Genomic DNA, 20,360 nt, shown 5'->3' on the forward strand with positions numbered 1-20,360 from the left:
CTTTGCTTCATTAAGGACACATCTCATTCCCCTCAAACACGTGCTGAATTGGTGGGGCTTCTGTTCTGTTTACAATGACCTTACACATCATTGTCTGCATACTGACAAATCGAAGAATGAATTGGAAACCCATCCACATGGTCTTGTCTACCACTGAGACCCAGGAAGAGGCTCTGTCCTGGAATTAATGTCATGTGCTCAACTGATGTGGTATTCCAGACATGGCATGGTATTTAGTAATGCTGTAAGGTTCTGGAGAGTAGCTTTCAAGCGTTTTGGAAACTTATACGACTGTGTGGGCAGATATGAAAGTTGTAGTGAGAAGCTGATTGCTCCGTTGTAGTGGCTGATGATTTTAATATCTGTTAAAGTTATAATTAGTACATCCCACTGCTTTGACTGAACATTCATATATAGGTCATGTTGTAATGCTGAGCTGGCTGATGAACTACAGGTCATCTAATAATGAAAATTTACATTCAAATCAGTAGGTGATTGTATGTCCTCATTGGAAATGATCGATAGAGCTGTGTGCCTCTACAGCTGGGATGCTGGGAAGAGGTCAGTGTTCCACCTATGTCAAGGCAGTTTATTGAGATTCGTGCATCCTTCCTTCACAACTGGAATTATTGCAGTTTGATCATCATTCACCAAGGGAAATGCAGTGAAAGTAATATGTGTGTAGATATTGCTCATCCTTACGATTGCGGAAACATTATGTTTGGACATACAGATAAGATATTCAACCTTTCGAGCCTCCATTCTCTTCAGTTCAGTTAGATCATGGCTGATTTCGACCTCAACTCCATGCCGTTGCTCCCAGTCTCTTGATATCCTTACCGAACAAAAGAAATCTGTCGTGAAAGCTTCACTTGATCCAGCATCCACAGCTTGATGCAGATTTCTATGAACTTTTTTTAAAAAAAGCTTCTTGCTTCTTTTCCTCCTAAATGGCCTAACTTTCATTGAACGATAATGTCTCCTTATGCATGGTTTTCCCCAATCAATGGATCGAGTTCAGGCATTGGGCTCCATTTTCCCCCCCCTTTAGCAAATCTTTCAGTATCCAACAATTTATATGTTTTGTTGTTCTTCATGAAGGATTATATCATTCGTGATCCTTTGCTGCCAATTCATTAAGCCAATGAGTGCAGTTATTTCAAAACACCTCATTAATCATGCAACATGGTGTCTCTCATCTTCAAACACTGCAAGCTAATAGCTAGGATTAATTAATCATCCTCCAGCAGTTAAAATGGTACCAGAAATGTTTAAAAGGTTGCATGACACACAGTGCTTTGGGGCCTCAGGTTTCACCCAGCTTGCTGTGTTGGCTGATCATCTTGATGCTGTAACTAGCTGTTGGTGCCTCCTGAGTGAGAGGAGAACAGTTCAAACAGCCTGCAGATGCTCAATGTTCCAATATAAAGAATGGCTATTTGGATAAGGTATTGCAAAGTAAAAGGCTGTACATAAATATACTTAAGCAGAGGGGAAAAATAATGAGGGAGTAAAGAATAGATTGAGAGATTGCAAGAAATCATCAAACAAAACATTTCTGCGGGGAAGGGGTATGTTATAATCCTTGTCCTGACAATGAGGTATCTATGTCAGCTGAAGTTCTTGTTTGGCTGTGTTAAAGTCATAACATGGAGAGGTTCTTACAGCCCAGAAGGAAGTCAGCCCATTGTGCATGTATGAACTCTTTGAAAGAGCTATCCAATTAGTACCACTACCCTTTGTCAGTTCTTTTCCCCCACAGTCCTGTAACATCTTCCCCTTTATCCAAATCCTCCTTTTTAGAAAGTTCAATTGAATCTGCTTCCATCACCCTTTAAGGCAGCAAGCTTCAAGTTCCAAATAACAACACCAACTCACCACAGGGATCCGTGCTGTACCTCCTATTGTTTGTCATTTATATAAATCACATAGTCGACTATGTGCATGTTCGGATCAGTAAGTTTGCAAAAGGCACAAAGATTGGCCAGATAGTTAACAGAGAAGTTGAGTGCCTTGCAGTTTGTAGATATTGCTCATCCTTACGATTGCAGAAACATTATGATTGGAAATACAGATAGGATATTCAACCTTTCGAGCCTCTATTCTCTTCAGTTCAATTAGATCATGGCTGAACTTGACCTCGACTCCATGCCATTGCTCCCAGTCTCTTGATATCCTTACTGAACAAAAGAAATTTGTCGTGAAAGCTTCACTTGATCCAGCATTCACAGTTTGATGCAGATTTCTATAAACTTTTTTTAAAAAAAGCTCCTTAGAGAAGGGGTATGTTATAATCCTTGTCCTGACAATTATGTTTCTAAGAAGATATAGATCAGATGGACAGATAAGTGGCAGATGGAATTTAAACCTGAAAAGTGTGAGGTGATGCACTTTGAAAGAAGTAATTCAACAAGTATACTATGAAAGGTGTAATACTGGGAAGTTCCGAAGAACAGAAGGACCTTGGCATGTTTGTCCATAGATCTCTGAAGGTGAAAAGGCAGGTAAATAGGATGGTGATAAAAGCATATAGCACACTTGCCTTTATTAATCAGGGTATAGATTACAAAAGCAGAAAGGTCATGCTGGAGTTGTATAGAACTTTGAGGCCACAGCTGGAGTACTGTGTGTAGTTCTGATCTCCACATTATAGGAAGAATGTGAATGCATTGGAGGGGGTGCAGAGGCGATTCACCAGCTTGCTATCTGGTTTGGAAGTTATGAAGAAAGATTGGATAGACTTGGGTTGTTTTCTCTGAAGTAGAGAAGACTGAGGGGCAACCTGATTGAGGTGTTCAAGATTATGAGGGGCATGGACAGGGTGAATAGGGAGCACCTGTGTTCCCTTGTAACTGACCCTTCAACTAAGGGGAACAAGTGAAAAGTGAGGGGTAGGAAGTTTAGGGGGGATTTAAGGAAACCTTTACTCAAAGGGTGGTGACGGTCTGGAAAGCACTGCCTGGGAGGGTGGTGGAGACAGGATGCCTCACATCCTTTAAAAAGTACCTGGATGAGTACTTGGCACACCATAACATTCAAGACTGTGGACCAAGTGCTGGCAAGTGGAATTAGATGGGCAGGTTAGGGCTTTTCTTGCATGGGTGCAGACTCGATAGGCCGAAGGGTCTTTCTGCACTCTACTAATCTGTGATTCTACCTCCCCCTCTGTTTTTTTGCTGATTATCTTCAAACTGTGTCCCTCTGGTTACTGAATTTCCTGAAGGTAATGTTAATACAGGGAACATGTAAAGATTTAGACTAAGAAATAATTACGTACTGATTTTCAACACTTTGTTACTGTGAAGTTAACAAAATATGTTGTCTTCCATGCTATGGGGCCCATTCGTTCCCTCACTTTCCAATTGTCTATATTTCATCATTTGTGGAATAGACATCTTAACACTGATCTACAAGCTGACTTTTATTTTCCATTCCTTGTAATGCAGAAACACTGAGATCAAGCACCAGATTTCTCTGTCTTTCTTTAGTTTAAGTTGCTTTAAGTAATTTGTGAATGTGGGAGAATAACAATGCCATAAATTGTGCTGACATGCTTTCTGATTACCCAGAATTGTGTATCATCCAGCTCTATTCCCTATTGGGAGGGGAATAGGGGGAGGAGGCGGAGGGGGAGGGGGTGGTGGGGATGAGGGTTCAGTGCTCAGCACGCACTGACCTGTACAAGCCACAATTTGTAGTTTTTTGAAACCCTGGCCCACAGAGCGAAATGTAACAAGATCCATTAATCTATTGGTAGACTGTGATTTAGATGATGCGATGGCATGAGTTGCTAGTGGATACAACTACTTGAAGGCAAATCAGTGGGAGGCATTGAAAAGTGAGATTCTATGGGCACAGTGTAGACATGACCCCACAAAGAAAATCGGTGGTACTGCCAAATCTGGTATCCTTGGCTATCCTGAAGCATGCTCAGTATGATAAAGTAAAAAAAGAAAGCTTATGACAGTCACAAAGTTAATACTGCAGAAAGTCAGGAGTATAGAAAATACAGGGATGAAATAAAGAAGGAAATTAGGAATGCAAAGCGAGGATATGAAAAAATATTGGCAGGTAAATTAATGGAAAATCCAAAAATGTATTACCAGTACATCGAGAGCAAAGGAGTAACTAAAGGGTAGATGTACAAACTAACTTATGTGTGGATGTGGAAGGTGGGGACAGAGTTCTCAGTGAGTACTTTGTCTCTATCTAACTGCAATTAGTAAGGATAGGGAACTACACCTCTGAGTATCCTCAACACTGGTGTCCTGCAAGGCTGTGTCCTCAGTTTTTACTATACCGTTTATACACCTATGACTGTGTGGTCTAATTCCTCTCCAAGTCAATTTTCAAGTTTGCTGATGACACCACTGTCGTGGGTCGGATCTCAAACAATCATGAGACAGAATCCAGGAAAGGGAGAGAAAATCTGGTGAATTGGTGTGACAAAAATAATCTCTCCCTCAGTAGAACAAAGGAATTAGTCATTGATTTCAGGAAACATAGTGGAGGACATGTCCCTGTCTATGTCAACGGGGATGAAATGGAAATGGTCAAGTGTTTCAAGTTTCTAGGTGTCCAGATCACCAACAACCTATCCTGTTTCCCCCCCATGCTGATACTATGGTTAAGAAAGCTCACCAATGCCTCTATTCTCTCAGGAGGCTAAGGAAATTCTTCACCAGTCGCCAGGTTTCACAGATGCACATAGAAAGCATCCTTATCAGATTGTATCACAGCTTGGTATGGCTCTTGCTCTGTCCAAGACTGCAAGAAACTACAAAGGGTCGCAAATGAAGGTCAATGTCCCATGTATTGACTCTGTCTACACTTCCCACTGCCTCGGAAAAGCAACCAGCATAATCAATAATCTCATGCACCCCGGATATATTCTCTTCTACCTTCTTCCGTCGGGAAAAAGATAGTAGAGTCTGAGATCACGTACCAACCGACTCAAGAACAGCTTCTTCCCTGCTGCCATCAGACTTTTGAATGGACCTACATTATTAAGATTATCTTTCCCTACACCCTAGCTTTGACCGTAACGCTACATTCTGCACACTTTCCTTCTCTATGTATGGTGTGCTTTGACTGTATAGTTCACAAGAAGCAATACTTTTCACTGCATACTAGTATATATGACCATACTAAAGCAATCAAAATCAAAACCTGCCCAATCTAGGTATTAATGTAGTAAACCTTGGAACTGCTTCCAAAGTATTTATATCCTCTCTTGAAGTAAGGAGACTAATAGTGCACTAAATTTTCAGGTGATACTAAACTATGGACTGATTTAGAAGATCTGCCATCCATACTGAGAAGAAATTAGAGTACTTTGTGTGTGTATAGCGTGCAAGGAACAATACTTTTCACTATATACTAATACACGTGACAACAATAAATCAAAATCAAAAATCTTACCCGGGGAGGAATGATTCAGACATCCTAGGAATATTGTGGAATATTAAATATAATGAGCACAATGAGAGAGGAAGTACTGGAGGGATTGTCATCCTTGAAGATGGATAAATCACCAAGGCTGGATGGATGTCCACATGTGCAAGTTAGGCAGATTGGCCATGCTGAATTGTCCCTTAGTGTCCAAAAATCTGTGGGTTAGGGGATTGGCCATACTAAATATATGGGGATATGGTGGGGGTGGGGAGAGATCTGCTGATGTTATACCATTAATTAAAAAGGTTATGAGAGAAAGGCCAAACAATTATAGGCTGGTCTTTGGTGGGAAAATTATTGGAAACAATTCTGAGAGATAGGATAAACTAGCATGGTTTTGTTAGGAAGAGATTGTATTTTGCTTATTTAGTCTGATTTTTTTTGTGGAATTAACAATGAGGATTGATGTGGGTAGTGCAGTGGATGTTGGCTATGTGGAGTTTATTAAGCCTTGTGAAAATGAAATTTGATAAGATCACACATGGAAGACTGGTCAGAAAATTAAAAAGCCCATGGAATACAGAAGAATGTGGTGAGTTGGATTCAAAATTGGCCCAGCGACAGGAAATAAAGGAGAATGATGGATGAATGTTTTGCGAATGGAAAGCATTACGGCGTTCCACAGTGTTCAGAGCTGGGACCTTTGCTTTTTGTTGTATCAGTTAATGAATTGGTGGCACAATTGCAAAATTTGTGGATGACACAAAAATTGGTCATGTAGTTGACAGTGAAGCGGATAACTATCAACTCCAGAATGATATCAATAGTTTGCTTGAGTGAGTGAAAAAGTGATAAATGGAATTTAATCCAGAAAAGAGTGTGGTAATGCATTTGGGGAGGGCAAAAAAAAACAAGTGAATACGCCATAAATGGGAAGATAGAAGGGGTTGAGGAAGTTAGAAACCTTGGAGTGCATGTCTACAGGTCCCTGAAGATGGCAGGGCAGGCAGATAAGGTGGTAAATAAAGGATATGGAATGCCCAGGGATACAATGATGCAGTTGTATAAAACGCTGGTTAGGCCACAGCTGGAAATTTGTGTAAAGTTCTGGTCACTACATTACAAGAAGGACATAATCGCTGTAGAATGCAGAGGAGATTTAGAAGAATGTTGTCAGGGCTTGAAAATTGCAGCTATGAGGAAAGATTGGATAAACAAGAGTTGTTTTCCTTGAATAGAGGAGGCTGAGGGCTGACTTAACTGAGTTGTACAAGATTATGAGGGGCATAGATAGAGTGGATCAGAAAGACCTGTTTCCCTTACCGGAGAAGATTAGGGGGCACAGATTGGTAGAAGGCTTAGTGGGGACATGAGGAAAAACTCTTTACTCAAGAGGGCCATGTGTGGCTAGAATTCGTTGCCTGGTTTGGTGGTGGAGGCAGAAAGCCTAAGCTCAATTAAAATGTACCTGGATCTGCACCTGAAATGCAGCGTCCTACAACGCTGCAGACGTGCTGCTGAAAGGTGCGATTAGAACGGGTGGCACCTTCTTTGGCCAGCACTGACACAGTGGGCTGAATGAATGGCCTCATTCTATGCTGTGCATTTTCTATGTCTTCTGTGGAATTGAGGTTGCATAACTGTTTAATCAGAATAAATTTTGGCATATGTGAAGAGGAATTTTAAGAAGTCCCATTTCGCTTGCCCTCTTATTTCAGGGCAAATTTAAGGATTAACCCATCATTATCCATCTGACCTGATGTTAAATGCATGTGCTTCTTATTGAATTAGGCGTAGCTTCTAAAAGCTTCATATTAGCTCACACTCACTGTGCTTAGTGATAGTGTCCAGCATTAGGCTGGGTTGTCACTGTGAAAGATTTACTCATATTGAATTTGCTCCTTGCCCTGTAGTTTATAATCAGCCTGGCCCATTACAAAGAACTTCCCCATAGTAATGTCTTCATTCCTAAGGGGCCTGATCCTCTGGTTTTGTACCGCTGATGGACGCAAAGTCTAATCTGTGGCAGATTAAGGGTTAAATTTCAGGTGTTGTCTTGGCTGAGTTGGTAGCACTTCTGAGCCTGAAGGTCATGGGTTCAAACCTCACTCTGGGGTTGAGCACGGAATCTGGGCTGGCACTTGAGTGCAGAACTGCATTGGTGGTGGCATCATCTTTGGAGTTGATGTTAAATTGAGATCCCTGCTGCTGAATTTGCCCACAAACCAGTGGTGATTGTGCACAGCAAAAGTAATCTATTGTCTGTGAAGGTGTGAGAACATGAGTGCACTAAAGGAACGTTTTTTTTAGGTCAGTGTTCCCTCTTTGTCTCAGTTCCAAGGAGCCTGAGTTAGTTCCCTTGGCCTTCCTTCATTTCCTACTGAGTTTAAAGAACTACCCTGATAGCATTCATTGAAGTACCCCCTTTTTTTTTGGAGAAACCCATGTAACAGCCTGTTCGTACTAAATGTTTCATAGAGTGTTCACTCTAACAACCTTGGGCATCTACTCTATAGATATATTTGTACACATTAACACTGTTTATCCAGGCGATTGCTATCATACAGTACGAATAAACTTATAATGTTTATTCAGTGAGTGCAATCATGCTCTCCAGCTGCATTTTATTCAATGATGTATCCCTTGTCGTGCAATCAATTATTCATGTTTGCAGTTTTTAGCACCAACTCGCATCATCTACTTAATATTGCATGTCATTTGCTTTCTTGTTTATCCAGTTGCAAAATTTCTGCATTCATGTCTAGAATATAATGTAAGTGTGAAGTTATCCAGAAAAAAAACAGGCAGAATATATCTTAAATGATGAGAGGTTGGAAGGTGATGTTGTACAAAGGAACCTGGGTGTCCTTGTCGATGAGTCACTAACAGCTAGCACGTAGGGGCAGCAAGTCATTAAGAAGGCAAATAGTATGTTGGCCTTCATCACTGAGTACAGGACTAAAGATGTCTTGCTGCAATTGTATAGCACCTTGGCGAGACCACTCCAAGTATGTTTTTGTACAGTTTTTGTCTCCTTCTCTGAGGAAGGATATATTTGCCACAGAGGGAGTGCCCCAGAGGTTTAGCAGACTAATTCCTGGGATGGATGGTGTTGTTTTTTGAGGAAACTGGGTCTGTATTCTCTCAAATTCCAAAGAATGGAAGGTGAATTCAGGGTAAATGTTTCCCTTGACTGATGAGCCTAGATCCAATGGATTCATCCTCAGCATGAGGGGCCAGCCATTCAAGACTAGGATGAAGAGGAATTTCTTCACACAAAGGTTGGTAAATCTTTGAACGGGGCGGCTCAGTGGTTAGCACTGCTGCGTCACAATGCCAGAGACCAAGGTTTAATTCCAACTTTGGGTCACTGTGTGGAGTTTGGAAGTTCTTCCTGTGTCTGTGTGGGTTTCTGCCGGGTGCTCCGGTTTCCTTCCACACTCCAAAGATGTGCGGGTTAGATTGATTGGCCATGGTAATTTGCCTCGTAATGTCAGGAGGATTAGCAGGGTGAATAAGTGGGGTCAGGGGGATGGGGCCTGGGTGGATTGTGGTTGGTGCAGACTCGATGGACTGAGTGAAGGCCGCCTGCACTGTAGGTATTCTGTGAAATTCTCTACCCAGCAGACTGTAGTGGCTCAGTCTTAGACTATGTTTGAAACAGAAATCTATAGTTTTCCGAATATTAATCGTGTCAAGGGTTATAGGGATAATGTGGGAAAATGGCAGTAAGGTAGGTGATCAGCCATGATCTAGTTGAATGGCCTACAGCTGTTTCTATGTTCCTATATTGGAATTTGCTGATTTGCTGAGTAGGATTGTAGTCAGATGTTTCCCAGTGGAGCCACTCAGTTATATGGGGTGGGGGGGAGGGAGGGAGTGGGAGAGATCGCATAAGCTCCTGAGAGCCATGGAAATGGGGGTTGATCTAATCCTCCTGGAATTCACTGGAAATTCCCTCTGGTATCTGATCATTGATGGGTTTCTCTGTCCTAATTACAGGCACTTCTCGGAATACCCTTCAACACTGCTCCCATTAATCCTGAATGTTATCTTTAGAATGGAACATTGTCCTGGCCTGATTAGAACAGAAACCTTAATTCTCAAGAGTCTAGAAAATCCTACAGAATTGCACAGATTATTTCTCTCTCTTTTGCTTGAAGACATCTAAAGTATTTGCCATCATTAAAACAAAAGAACAACAAAAAAATTACAATGTGAACATAAACTCCCCAGAAACAAATGAATCATTCACAGGAGTTAAACAGGATAACCCCAGAGCAGAGACGCGAACACCCCAGAGCAGAATCACACACGACCAGAATAGATTTCCACAAGCTCTCGGAATTTCTACTCAGTTGATTTAATTTTCCTTCCTGGATCACTAGTAATCCAAACTGATTGTTTCAGACATCACATGACCCTGTGTTGTATATTGGAGAATTGGTGCTAGGAAGCACGAAGGGTTAAAAATAGCAGAGTTTATTTACAAGGTGGTGTTCACTGTGTACCTGCTTTTTTTATTCTGGCAGTTTCCCTATGCTAGTGACCTGTGACACCACTTCCAGTGAATACATGAATATGTTGATACACAGTGCTTAGTGCAGCTTCCGAGAATCGCTATTAATACATAACACCCAGTCCACTGGAGAGAGTTTCCATCAGCAGGCATTTTGTTTTAGTCGTACTTCAGATCTGCTGTCATCCAAACTCTGGAAAAATCACACGTTAAATGTAGCTACCTGTCTTTTTTATTCATTCGTGGTTCATGGGTATCACTGACTGGCCAGTATTCATTGTCCATTCCTAGTTGTCCTGGTTCATCGGAGAGTTGAGAGGCCAACCAATTGCTGTGATTCCGGAGTCATATGTAGGCCAGACCAGATAAGGGATGGTAGACTTCCTTCTCTAAAGGACATTTCCAACAATTGACAACGGTTACATGATCATCATTAGATTCTTAATTCCAGATTTTTTTTTATGGAATTCAAATTCCACCATCTGCCAAGGTGGGATTTGAACGTGGTTCCCAGCATCTTGCTGCAAACCAGTTCGAGCAGGAATGAAGCCAGCCATGAATGTCTGAATGTGTAATCTCAGCAATGGCTTCCAGCAGCTACCAGCCCAACTATGAGCTTTCTCATTGCTGTGCATTATGGTGGACTTAGACTGGGCAGCTTCCATTCATCCTGCTTTAGTTGTCAGTTACTGCTTAATCCAGGTGCTTGTGAGAGTAAGAATATTGAGTGCAGGTAGCAGAAAGGTCAGTCAATTTAATTGCTACTTAATTAATGGTATCTGGCCACTTTTGTGTTGCTGTGGCTCTACCTGTCCAGGTGAGTAGTGAGGAGTTCCATCACAATCCTGTCTTGTGTTGGTGGAGTGTAGGAGGATACTGTTACCAGGTATCCCAAGGTTCAGGATTAGAAGCTGCTGTCAGCATAAGTAATTTTCTTCTCTTAAAATTTGTTCATTGGGTGTGGATGTCGCTGACTGGGCCAGCATTTATTGCCCATCCTTTATTTAAGAGTCAATCACAGTGTGGGTCTGGAGTCAGTGGAAGACCAAACCAGGGAAGAGTGGCAGATATCCTTTCCTAAAGGACACCAGTGAACCAGATGGTTTTTAAATAGCAATTGACTCTGGTTTGGCGGTCTTTGTTAGACTTTTAATTCCAGATTTTTATTGAATTCAAATTTCACCACCTGCTGTGGTGGGATTCGAACCTGGCTCCTTGGAGCATTATCCTGAGTCTCTGGATTATCAGTCCACAACAATATCACTACGCCACCACCTCCCATAGCACCATAGTATGCTTGCATCCATGCCTGGAATTGTAATGTCACACAATGTGCATCATCACTTGGCACTAGACCTCCTTTTTTATGAATCATGCTTAGACAATATGCACATCTTCTCCCATATCTCATGTCTTTGCTTCTTCCTCTTTAGGCAGCTGAGATAGAGCAGCAGCTGTCAATGCAAGTTCACAACCTTCGTGATGAGTTCCGGGAGAAGAACACATCAACAAACCAACATGTAGCACGACTGGAGAGCTTGCAAGCTGAGGTGAGATCTCCCTTAAGTGTTACCACTGTGGTGATTCCCTGTTTGTCCCTATTCCTATCAAAGTACATGCTTACATATTTGCAATCCTGCCGAGCTAGATAGACGATGTATTCTGATATTGTGACCATGTGATCAAGCCTCCTGGTGTCAGACTGTAAGGATTTCTTGGGTTGTGACAAATGTTAAATTCCCAGTACTCTAAATTTAGCTGACAGCAAAAAAAGCACTTGTATTGTCCCAAAGCCACAAATTAAATGTTACTGAAAATGTCTCTTCTCTTAGTCATCTTGCTTAGTAAGGTCAATAATTGGAGATTTAGGGAAACCAAGTTCTCTAGTGCTTTTATTCTTGGACTTTGACAGTTTTCTCATGAAAATCACAAGATTTCTGTTTCAAAAAATTTGGATAAACTACCCTTGTAGTTAGAGTTTATGTGGTCTATGATGTGGAGATGTCGGTGTTGGATTGGAGTACGCTGTTTGATAAGGTTCCCCATGGTAGGCTCATGAAAAAGATAAGGAGGTGTGGGACAGAAGGAAATTTGGCTGATTGGATAAGTAACTGGCTGACACATAGAACACGGTAAGAAGTCTCACAACACCAGGTAAAAGTCCAACCAGTTTATTTGATAGTAAACCCACAAGCTTTCGGAGTTTGCCCCTTTGTCAGGTGAGTGGAGAGTTCTGGTCTCAAGCAGAAATATACAAGGCACACACAGTTTACAGTATTTTGTAAACTGTGTATACATTGTATATGCTCTGTTTGAGACCAGAACTCTCCACTCACCTGACAAAGGGGCAAACCCCGAAAGCTTGTGGGTTTACTATCAAATAAACTGGTTGGACTTTAACCTGGTGTTGTGAGACTTCTTACTGTGTTCACACCAGTCCAACGCCGACATCTCCACATCATGTCTCATAGAAGACAGAGGGTGGTGGTGGAAGGAAAATTTGCAGACTGGAGGCCAGTTACCAGCAGTGTACCACAGGGGTCTGTGCTGGGTCCTCTGCTATTTGTGATTTTTATCAATGACTTAGAAAAGTGGGCTGAAGGGTGGGTTAGTAAATTTGCTGATGACAAGAAGTTTGGTGGAGTAGTGGGTGAGGTGGAGGGCTCTGGCAGGCTGCAAAGAGACATTGATAGGATGCAGAGCTGGGCTGAAAAATGGCAGATGGAGTTTAACCCTGATAAGTGTGAGGTGATTCATTTTGGTAGGACAAACAAGAGCCATACGGTTATGCTGCAACTATACCGGACATTGGTGAGACCACATTTGGAATATTGTGTTCAGTTCTGGTCACCTCACTATAAGAAGGATGTGGAAGCATTGGAGAGAGTGCAGAGGAGATTTACCAGGATGCTGCCTGGTTTGGAGGGTAGTTCTCATGAGGAGAGGTTGAGGGAGCTGGGGCTTTTCTTTGTAGGGCGGAGGACGATGAGAGGTGACTTAACAGAGGGTATAAGATGGTGAGGGGGATAGATAGAGTGGACGTGCAGAGACTATTTCCTCAGGTGGATGTAGCTGTTACTAAAGGGCATAACTATAAGGTTCATGGTGGGAGATATAGGAGGGATGTCCGAGAAAGATTTTTCACTCAGAGTGTGGTTGAGATGTGGAATAGACTGCCTGCTGTGATAGTGGAGTCGGACACTTTAGGAACTTTCAGGCGGTTATTGGATAGGCACGTGGAGCACACCAGAATTATAGGGAGGGGATAGCTTGATCTTGGGTTGGACATAGCTCGGCACAACATTGAGAGCCAAAGGGTCTGTACTGTTTTATGTTCTAAACACAGTAAGAAGTCTCACAATACCAGGTTAAAGTCCAGCAGGTTTATTTGATAGCACAAGCTTTCAGAGTGCTGCCCCTTCATCAGGCAGACTCAGGTGCGCTCTGAAAGCTCGTGCTACCAAATAAACCTGTTGGATTTTAACCTGATGTTGTGAGACTTCTTACTATGTTGTCTATGGCATCATTTGCTCTGGTCACCTGACCTTAGAAACCATTCTAAATACCTGATATGAGACTAAATGCACAAGTATTAACATTTCAAAAACATGATGGATCAGGCAAAGAAAGTGGAGTGATTTAGTTTCTAATCAATTAACAATATCAAAACTGTGGCTGGCCATTTCACTGCAAAATGAATTGAACAGCATCTAGACTAGTTTTGTATCATATTTATATTCTCCTATAGAGGCAAAATAACTCTCAAATAAACACACTGCCCAACACATCTTCAAATTGCTTCCAACTGTCTGTTTTAAAGATAAGTTTTTGTTTGAGTGTTGATGGAGCTGTGCCAGTATCACCATGGGCAGGATTTTCCGCACCTCCCACAGCATGTTTTGCGGCAGCGGAGGTGGTCAGCCATTAGCTTGCGGCAAAATCTTTGGTCCTCCTGCTGCCAGTGGGGTTTCCTGTTGTTTGTACCTTCTGCTGCTGGGGAACCCTGGCAAGGGATTGACATCGGTGGGACTGGAAGATTTCACCTGTGGGAACAGCTGGAAAATCCTGCCCACTGAGCGTGCAAAAGGCCTCTGTCATGTACATGAGCTTTCAATCATCAAATACAAACCGTGCAGTGTGATTGTGTACGGTGCTCTCCATGTTGGGTGATTGGGTGTGAACATTGTTCACATATGTACAAATGAAATAGCTCCATTGTGTATGCAGGCTCCCAGATGTCAGTGGCCATTCTTCGTATATGCAAGAGGCAGCAGTTATTCAACTGCAAAATGCATCACATCCAAGTCAAAACTTGTTCTTAACACAGTGTTCACTCAAATACACTTCCAGTAGAAATAGCTGGGTAGTAAACAGGAGAAGTAATCATCTCAATTGTTACCATATCTGAAATGAGGACATTGAGATCAATTTGAGCACCCTGGACAAGTTCACATCAGTAAACTCAACACAGACAGCACCTTAAATGTGGCATTTTCCTGATCTATTTTACTGCAATGAACATCTCCAACAATAGAATTTAACTGCCTGTCCTTGCCATTCAGTAGCATTGCCAGTATCAAATTTCCCACTGTTAACATCTCCACGGATAACCAATGTCCAGAATGTTAACTGGAAGTCATAAAAAAAACCTGTAACTACAAGAGGTCATAGGCTGGATATTCTGCAGCAAATGACTTGCTACCAAACTCCCCTATGCCTGTCAATCTACAATAGATCAGGAGTTCAATGGAATGCAATCCACTTACCTGGAAGAATGCAGCATCAACAGCACTTCAGAAGTTCAACACTATCCAGGCCAAAGCAACTTATTTGTTTGACACTCAATCAATCACCTTAAACATTTCCTTCATATGGCTGCCATCTATGTAAGCTACACTGCAGCACCAAGTCTTCCTCAACAACTCCTCTCAAACCCACTATCTCTACCACCTAGAAAGCCAAAGGCATCAGGGACATGGGGACACCACCACCTGTAAGCTCCTCTCCAAAACCGCACAGCATCCTGACATGGAATTATAATGCTCTTTCTTCATAATTTCTTAGTCAATATCATGAAACTCCCTCTCTTACTGTGCTGGCAGAGGTGGTCATTATCTTCACCACACAGGGATTGCACAGGTTCAAGAAGATACAGGGCAAGCACACTTGGGAGAACTGTCTGGTGTTCTACACAACTGTATGTGGGTGGTATAGAAGGAGGTATGTGGGAATGGCCTGTTTTATTTGTCGAATCCCCAGTGTGTTTGAGTGCAAATTAATAGGTTTTGCTAGTATTTGTGATGTTACAAAAGCCTGTTGATACAATGGATAAGAATGAGCAAGATCTGTAATGAATATTGAAACATGACCAGCCTATGGCTCTGTAACTTTGTATATTCATAATGATGCCATTCGAATATAAACTAGAAAGGTAAGATGCTTGTACTGGGGGCAAAAATCATATCAATGTTTCTTCATTCATCTAAAACACGTTACCAAAATCTTAAAAATCTTGTTCATTACTCTTAAATTTTCTATTTTTCTCCCCGCCTTTTGTCTGTGTGTGGTGCTATGGAGCAGCAGATTCTAGAAGTAAGTATGAATACTTTCTACCTGATTCTTTGCAACCTGTCAGCTGTTCTTCATTATTATTAACAAATCCTTTATCCCCATCACAGTGACCTGCCGCCCCTGAACAGACAAAGTTAGAAACCTATGCATGCACAGTAATTCCTCTCCATTTATAACAAACTTTTTTTTCTTTGTGAACTGTTCTGGAGTTGGTTTTTAAGGGCTATGACTGCTGGGTGGTTGGAAACTCCTATTGTGCTCAGTGGGAGTTTAGAGTACCCAGATGCTGTGGTTGTCCTGTGTTTCCCATAGCTGGAAGATCATTCTTGCTTGATCTTACCTCTCCCCTCTGGATTTTTCCCCCTGTTCTTACCTTTCCGGGCCTGTTACTTACCTGTTCTCATTCACTGCATCTCTGTGGCCTTTGCCTGAGCCCGTTTTCTGTCACAGTACTCACTGCACGTGTTGTGTAGCTTTCTGACGTCTGACTTTACCTTCTGATCTCAGATAAAGGCACTTACGGAGCGAAAACGTGAACTGGAGCGACGCATCAGTGCCATGATCGAGGAAAATGAACTGTTGCAGAACACAGTTGAGGACCTTCAGGACCGAGTACTGATGGCAGAGCGGCAGAACCACAGCAAGGACCTGCAGGTGAGGAGGAGAAGAGTACCTGTAGAAGGGGAACTGGCACAGAGATGATACCCTAGAGAGAAGTAGTGTGTATGTGTTAGGGTCTGAAACAATGCTGTATAAAGGTGCTGCCACTCTCCACACCTTGGATAGCATTTGTCAAGCTTGGAAACTAGAATCATCACCAATAATCCAAAAACATTCATGCGTGTTAGTTGAAAGTGTTGAATCTGGAGGTTCTATCGTGTCAAATTGAAAGATAAAGTTCTGTTCTTCAGGCTTGCATTGTGTTTCATTGGAACAGGAAGTCAAGGATGACACGTCAGAGTAGGACTGGAGCATAAAATTAAAATTACAGGTGTAATATTTGCGATCTGAGTGGTGTTGCTCCGCAGAGTGGTCACTGAATCCATCTGGTCTCCCCAGTGTAGAGAAGATTGACTGCAGCAGTAACAGCAGACCCGGTACACTGTTAAACCTGGAAGGAGCATTCGGGCTGTGGTCAGGAAAGGGGAAGGCAGGAAGTAAAACTTCAGGTGTTGCATCCCATGCGCTTGCACAAGTCGGTTCCCTGTGAAGCAGGACGGGATGTTGGGGGTGATTGAGGAGTGGATCAGGGTGCTCACAGTGGGAATGGTCCCTTTACAATGTTAGTTGAGGGGTTGGGGTGGGGGTGGCGATGTTGGTGGCACCATCATATTGGAATTGATAGGAACAGTGAAGGATGATCTGTTAAACTGGGGGCTTATTGAGTGGAAGATAAGGCCAGGGGAACCTTGGCTCTGGGAGGGAAGCGAAAGGGAGAGAGCAGAAGTGTGGGAATTGATGAAGACACAGTCAAGAGCTCTATTGACCATGGTGGAGGTGAATGGTTGGTTGAGAAGAAGGGAAAGACATTGGAAGCACTGGTATAGGAGGTAGCATTGTCAGAGCTGATGAAGTGGAAAAAGTGGGAGACTGGGATAGTGTCCCTACAGTGGGAGAGAGTTAGTGCACTTGAAATGCAGAGTGGTCTAAAACCTATCCCCAGAAACAGCGATAGACAAGTCAAGGAAGAGAAAAATTGGAGATGAGAGAAGGTGAATGAGGAGTGGAAATTGGAAACAATACTAATGGAATTTCCCAATTTAGGATGATAACACGATACAGAAACAGCAGGGAGTAGGAAAGTGATGCCAGATTTAACGTGAGAAAGCAGGATGTTCAGAGAAAAGGGATAAAAATAGAGAGATCTGTGGAGCGTTTGCCAGTGAATCACGGATGAGTCATAAATGACTTTTAATAATGAATAACCTCAGGGCCTATTTATTTTTAGAATCGACCCCGGAGAAGCCCAAACTGTTACTTGCAGCTGCAGCTTCAGTGAGTGTGAGCTCTTCGTTCTGAGGCTGTCAGCCATGGTTAAGTGAAGAGGGGACAAAATTAGCCAGTGGGAGCAGGAGCAGTCAGGGCAGGAATGGAAAAGAAGAGGGAAAACCCGAGCAGTGGGCGGGGGAAGTGAAGGAAGCATGGGCTGGGGAGAGTGGATAAAATGCCCAGGATGGAGTGGACAGCTATAATGTAAATGGAAATTTATCTCAACAATCTGGTTCACAGTTGACATAGATCAAACAGCATTACAGACTTCAGCCATACTGGAAACCTATTGAATATTGCAGACGTGCATAGTACCTTAACAAGGCCAAGTCCTTGTCTGTGTCAGGGTGTCTGGCTGTTTTTATCTTCCTACATTAATTAAGTGCTTACTCTCGCTTTCACTTTTCCAATCGACTATTTTCTACATATTTTACTCACCAATATATTACACACTTTTCCTTCGATAATTTTCTAGCAAAGAAAATCCTTAGATACAATTGTCTCGAGAATAAACATGCAATATCCCACAATTTAAAAAGAAACCCACTTTCACCTGTGCTCCCTATCTACCAACCATTCGTGGCCACAGCATCACGCTCCGAGATGTCAGAGGTGTTCCCTTTCTTTTAACTGCTGCCTGCACTTTGCTGATTCTTCTTTCTCAATTACATGATGTAAAAAGAACAAAGAAAATTACAGCACAGGACAGGCCCTTCGGCCCTCCAAGCCTGCATCGACCATGCTGTCCGACTTAACTAAAACCACTTACCCTTCCAGGGACCATGTCTGTCTATTCCCATTCTATTCATGTGTTTGTCAAGACGCCCCTTCAAAGTCACTACCTTATCCACTTCCACTATCTCCCTTGGCAATGAGTTCCAGGCACCCACCACCCTCTGTGTAAAAACAAAAATCTGCCTCGTACATCTCCTTTAAACCTTGCCCCTCACACCTTAAAGCTGTGCCCCTAGTAATTGACTCGTCCACCCTGGGAAAAAGCTGACTATCCAGTCTATCCATATCTGTCATAATCTTGTAGACTTCTTTTAGGTCGTCCCTCAACCTCCGGCGTTCCAGTGAGAACAAACTAAGTTTCTCCAACCTCTCCTCATAGCTAATGCCCTCCATACCAGGCAACATCCTGGTAAATCTTTTCTGTACCTGCTCTAAAGCCTCCACATCCTTCTGATAGTGTGGCAACCAGAATTGAACACTATATTCCAAGTGTGGCCTAACTAAGATTCTACAAAGCTGCAACATGACTTGCCAATTTTTAAACTCAATGCCCCGGCCATTGAAAGCAAGAATGCCGTATGCCTTCTTGACTATATTCTCCACCTGCATTGCCATTTTCAGTGACCGGTGTGCCTGTACACCCAGATCCCTTTGCCTATCGATACTCTTAAGTGTCCTGCCATTTACTGTATATTTCCTATCTGTTTTTGACCTTCCAAAATGCATTACCTCACACATTTATCCGGATTAAACTCCATCTGCCACCTGTCAGTCCGAGTCTACAACTGATCTACATTCCGCTGTATCCTCTGATAGTCCTCATCACTATCCACAAATCCATCAACCTTTGTGTCATCCACAAACTTACTCATCAAACCCATTACGTTTTTCTTCAAATCATTTATTTATATTACAAGTACTGGATCCTGAGGAACGTCACTTGTCACAGCCCTCCATTCAGGAACGCACCCTTCCACTGCTACCCTCTACTTTCTTTGACCGAGCCAGTTTTGTATCCTTGCCAGCTCACCTCTGATCCCATGTGACTTCACCTGCCACGAGGGTCCCTCTGTCTGCGTGCCTGGGTCCCTCTGTCTGCGTGCCTGGGTCCCTCTGTCTGCGTGCCTGGGTCCCTCTGTCTGCGTGCGTGTCAGTTCGTCTGTCGGTTCATAATATATAGAAGCAGAATTAGGGCATTTGGCCCATTAAGTCTGCTCTGCCATTTGATCATGGCTGACATGCTCCTCAGCCCCATTTTCCTACCTTCTCCCCAGAACCCTTCAACCCATTACCAATTAAAAATCTTAAATTTACTCCCAGCATCCACCACAGCTCGGGGTAGCGAATTCCACAGATTCACGCTTTGCGAAAAGTAGTTTCTCCTCAACTGTTTTAAATTTGCTACCCCTTATCCTGATACTATGATCTCTCATCCTGGAATGTCCCACAAGAGGAAGTATTCTGCTGCACATCTACTTCATCCATACCTTTTATCATCTTGTATACCTCAATTTGATCTCCCCTCATTTTTCTACATTCCAGGCCTAAACTGTTCAATCTCTCTTCATACAACAAACCCCTCATCTCTGGAATCAATCTAGTGAACCTCCTCTGAACTACCTCCAATGCCTCTACATTTCTCTCAAATAAGGGACCAAAACTGTGTGCAATACTCCAGGTGCGGCCTCACCAATGCCTTGTACAGTTGCAACAATACTTCCTTACCTTTATATTCTATTGCTTTAGCTATAAATGCCAACATTCCATTCGCTTTCTTTATTATCTGCTGTACCTGCAGGCTAGTTTTCTATGACTCATGTACAAGGACACCCAGGTCCCTCTGCACTAGAGCATCCCAAAGTCTCTCCCCATTTAGATAATAAGTTGCCTTCCCATTTTTCCAACCAAAATGCATGACCTCACACACTGTTAAACTTCATCCGCCACATTTCTCCTAACTCAAGGCCCAGTCTCCTAATCTATCTATATCCACTTGTAAGGTTCTTATTTTCTCATTGCAACTTAGTGTCCCGCGTATTTGCAAATTTGGCTATGGAGCCTTCTATCCCTGTATCCAAGTCATTAATATAGATTGTAAATATCTGGGGCCCCAAGGACCGAACCGTGTGGCACCCCACTGGCTACATCTTGC

General features: G+C 42.6%; 1 protein-coding gene across 1 annotated transcript in view; it reads left to right on the forward strand.

The window, feature by feature from the left end:
- The window catches only part of bicdl1 (BICD family like cargo adaptor 1), a 75,666-nt gene that overhangs the window by 28,086 nt on the left and 27,220 nt on the right, over window positions 1-20,360 (forward strand). Inside the window, exons 3-4 of the mRNA XM_080208470.1 lie at window positions 11,347-11,463; window positions 15,992-16,138. Coding sequence (XP_080064596.1) covers window positions 11,347-11,463; window positions 15,992-16,138 — 264 coding nt within the window. The remainder of the gene's footprint in view (window positions 1-11,346; window positions 11,464-15,991; window positions 16,139-20,360) is intronic.

The sequence above is a fragment of the Carcharhinus amblyrhynchos genome, chromosome 20 (assembly GCF_965287045.1).
Source record: "Carcharhinus amblyrhynchos chromosome 20, sCarAmb.v2.hapA, whole genome shotgun sequence".
Taxonomy (NCBI): Eukaryota; Metazoa; Chordata; class Chondrichthyes; order Carcharhiniformes; family Carcharhinidae; genus Carcharhinus; species Carcharhinus amblyrhynchos.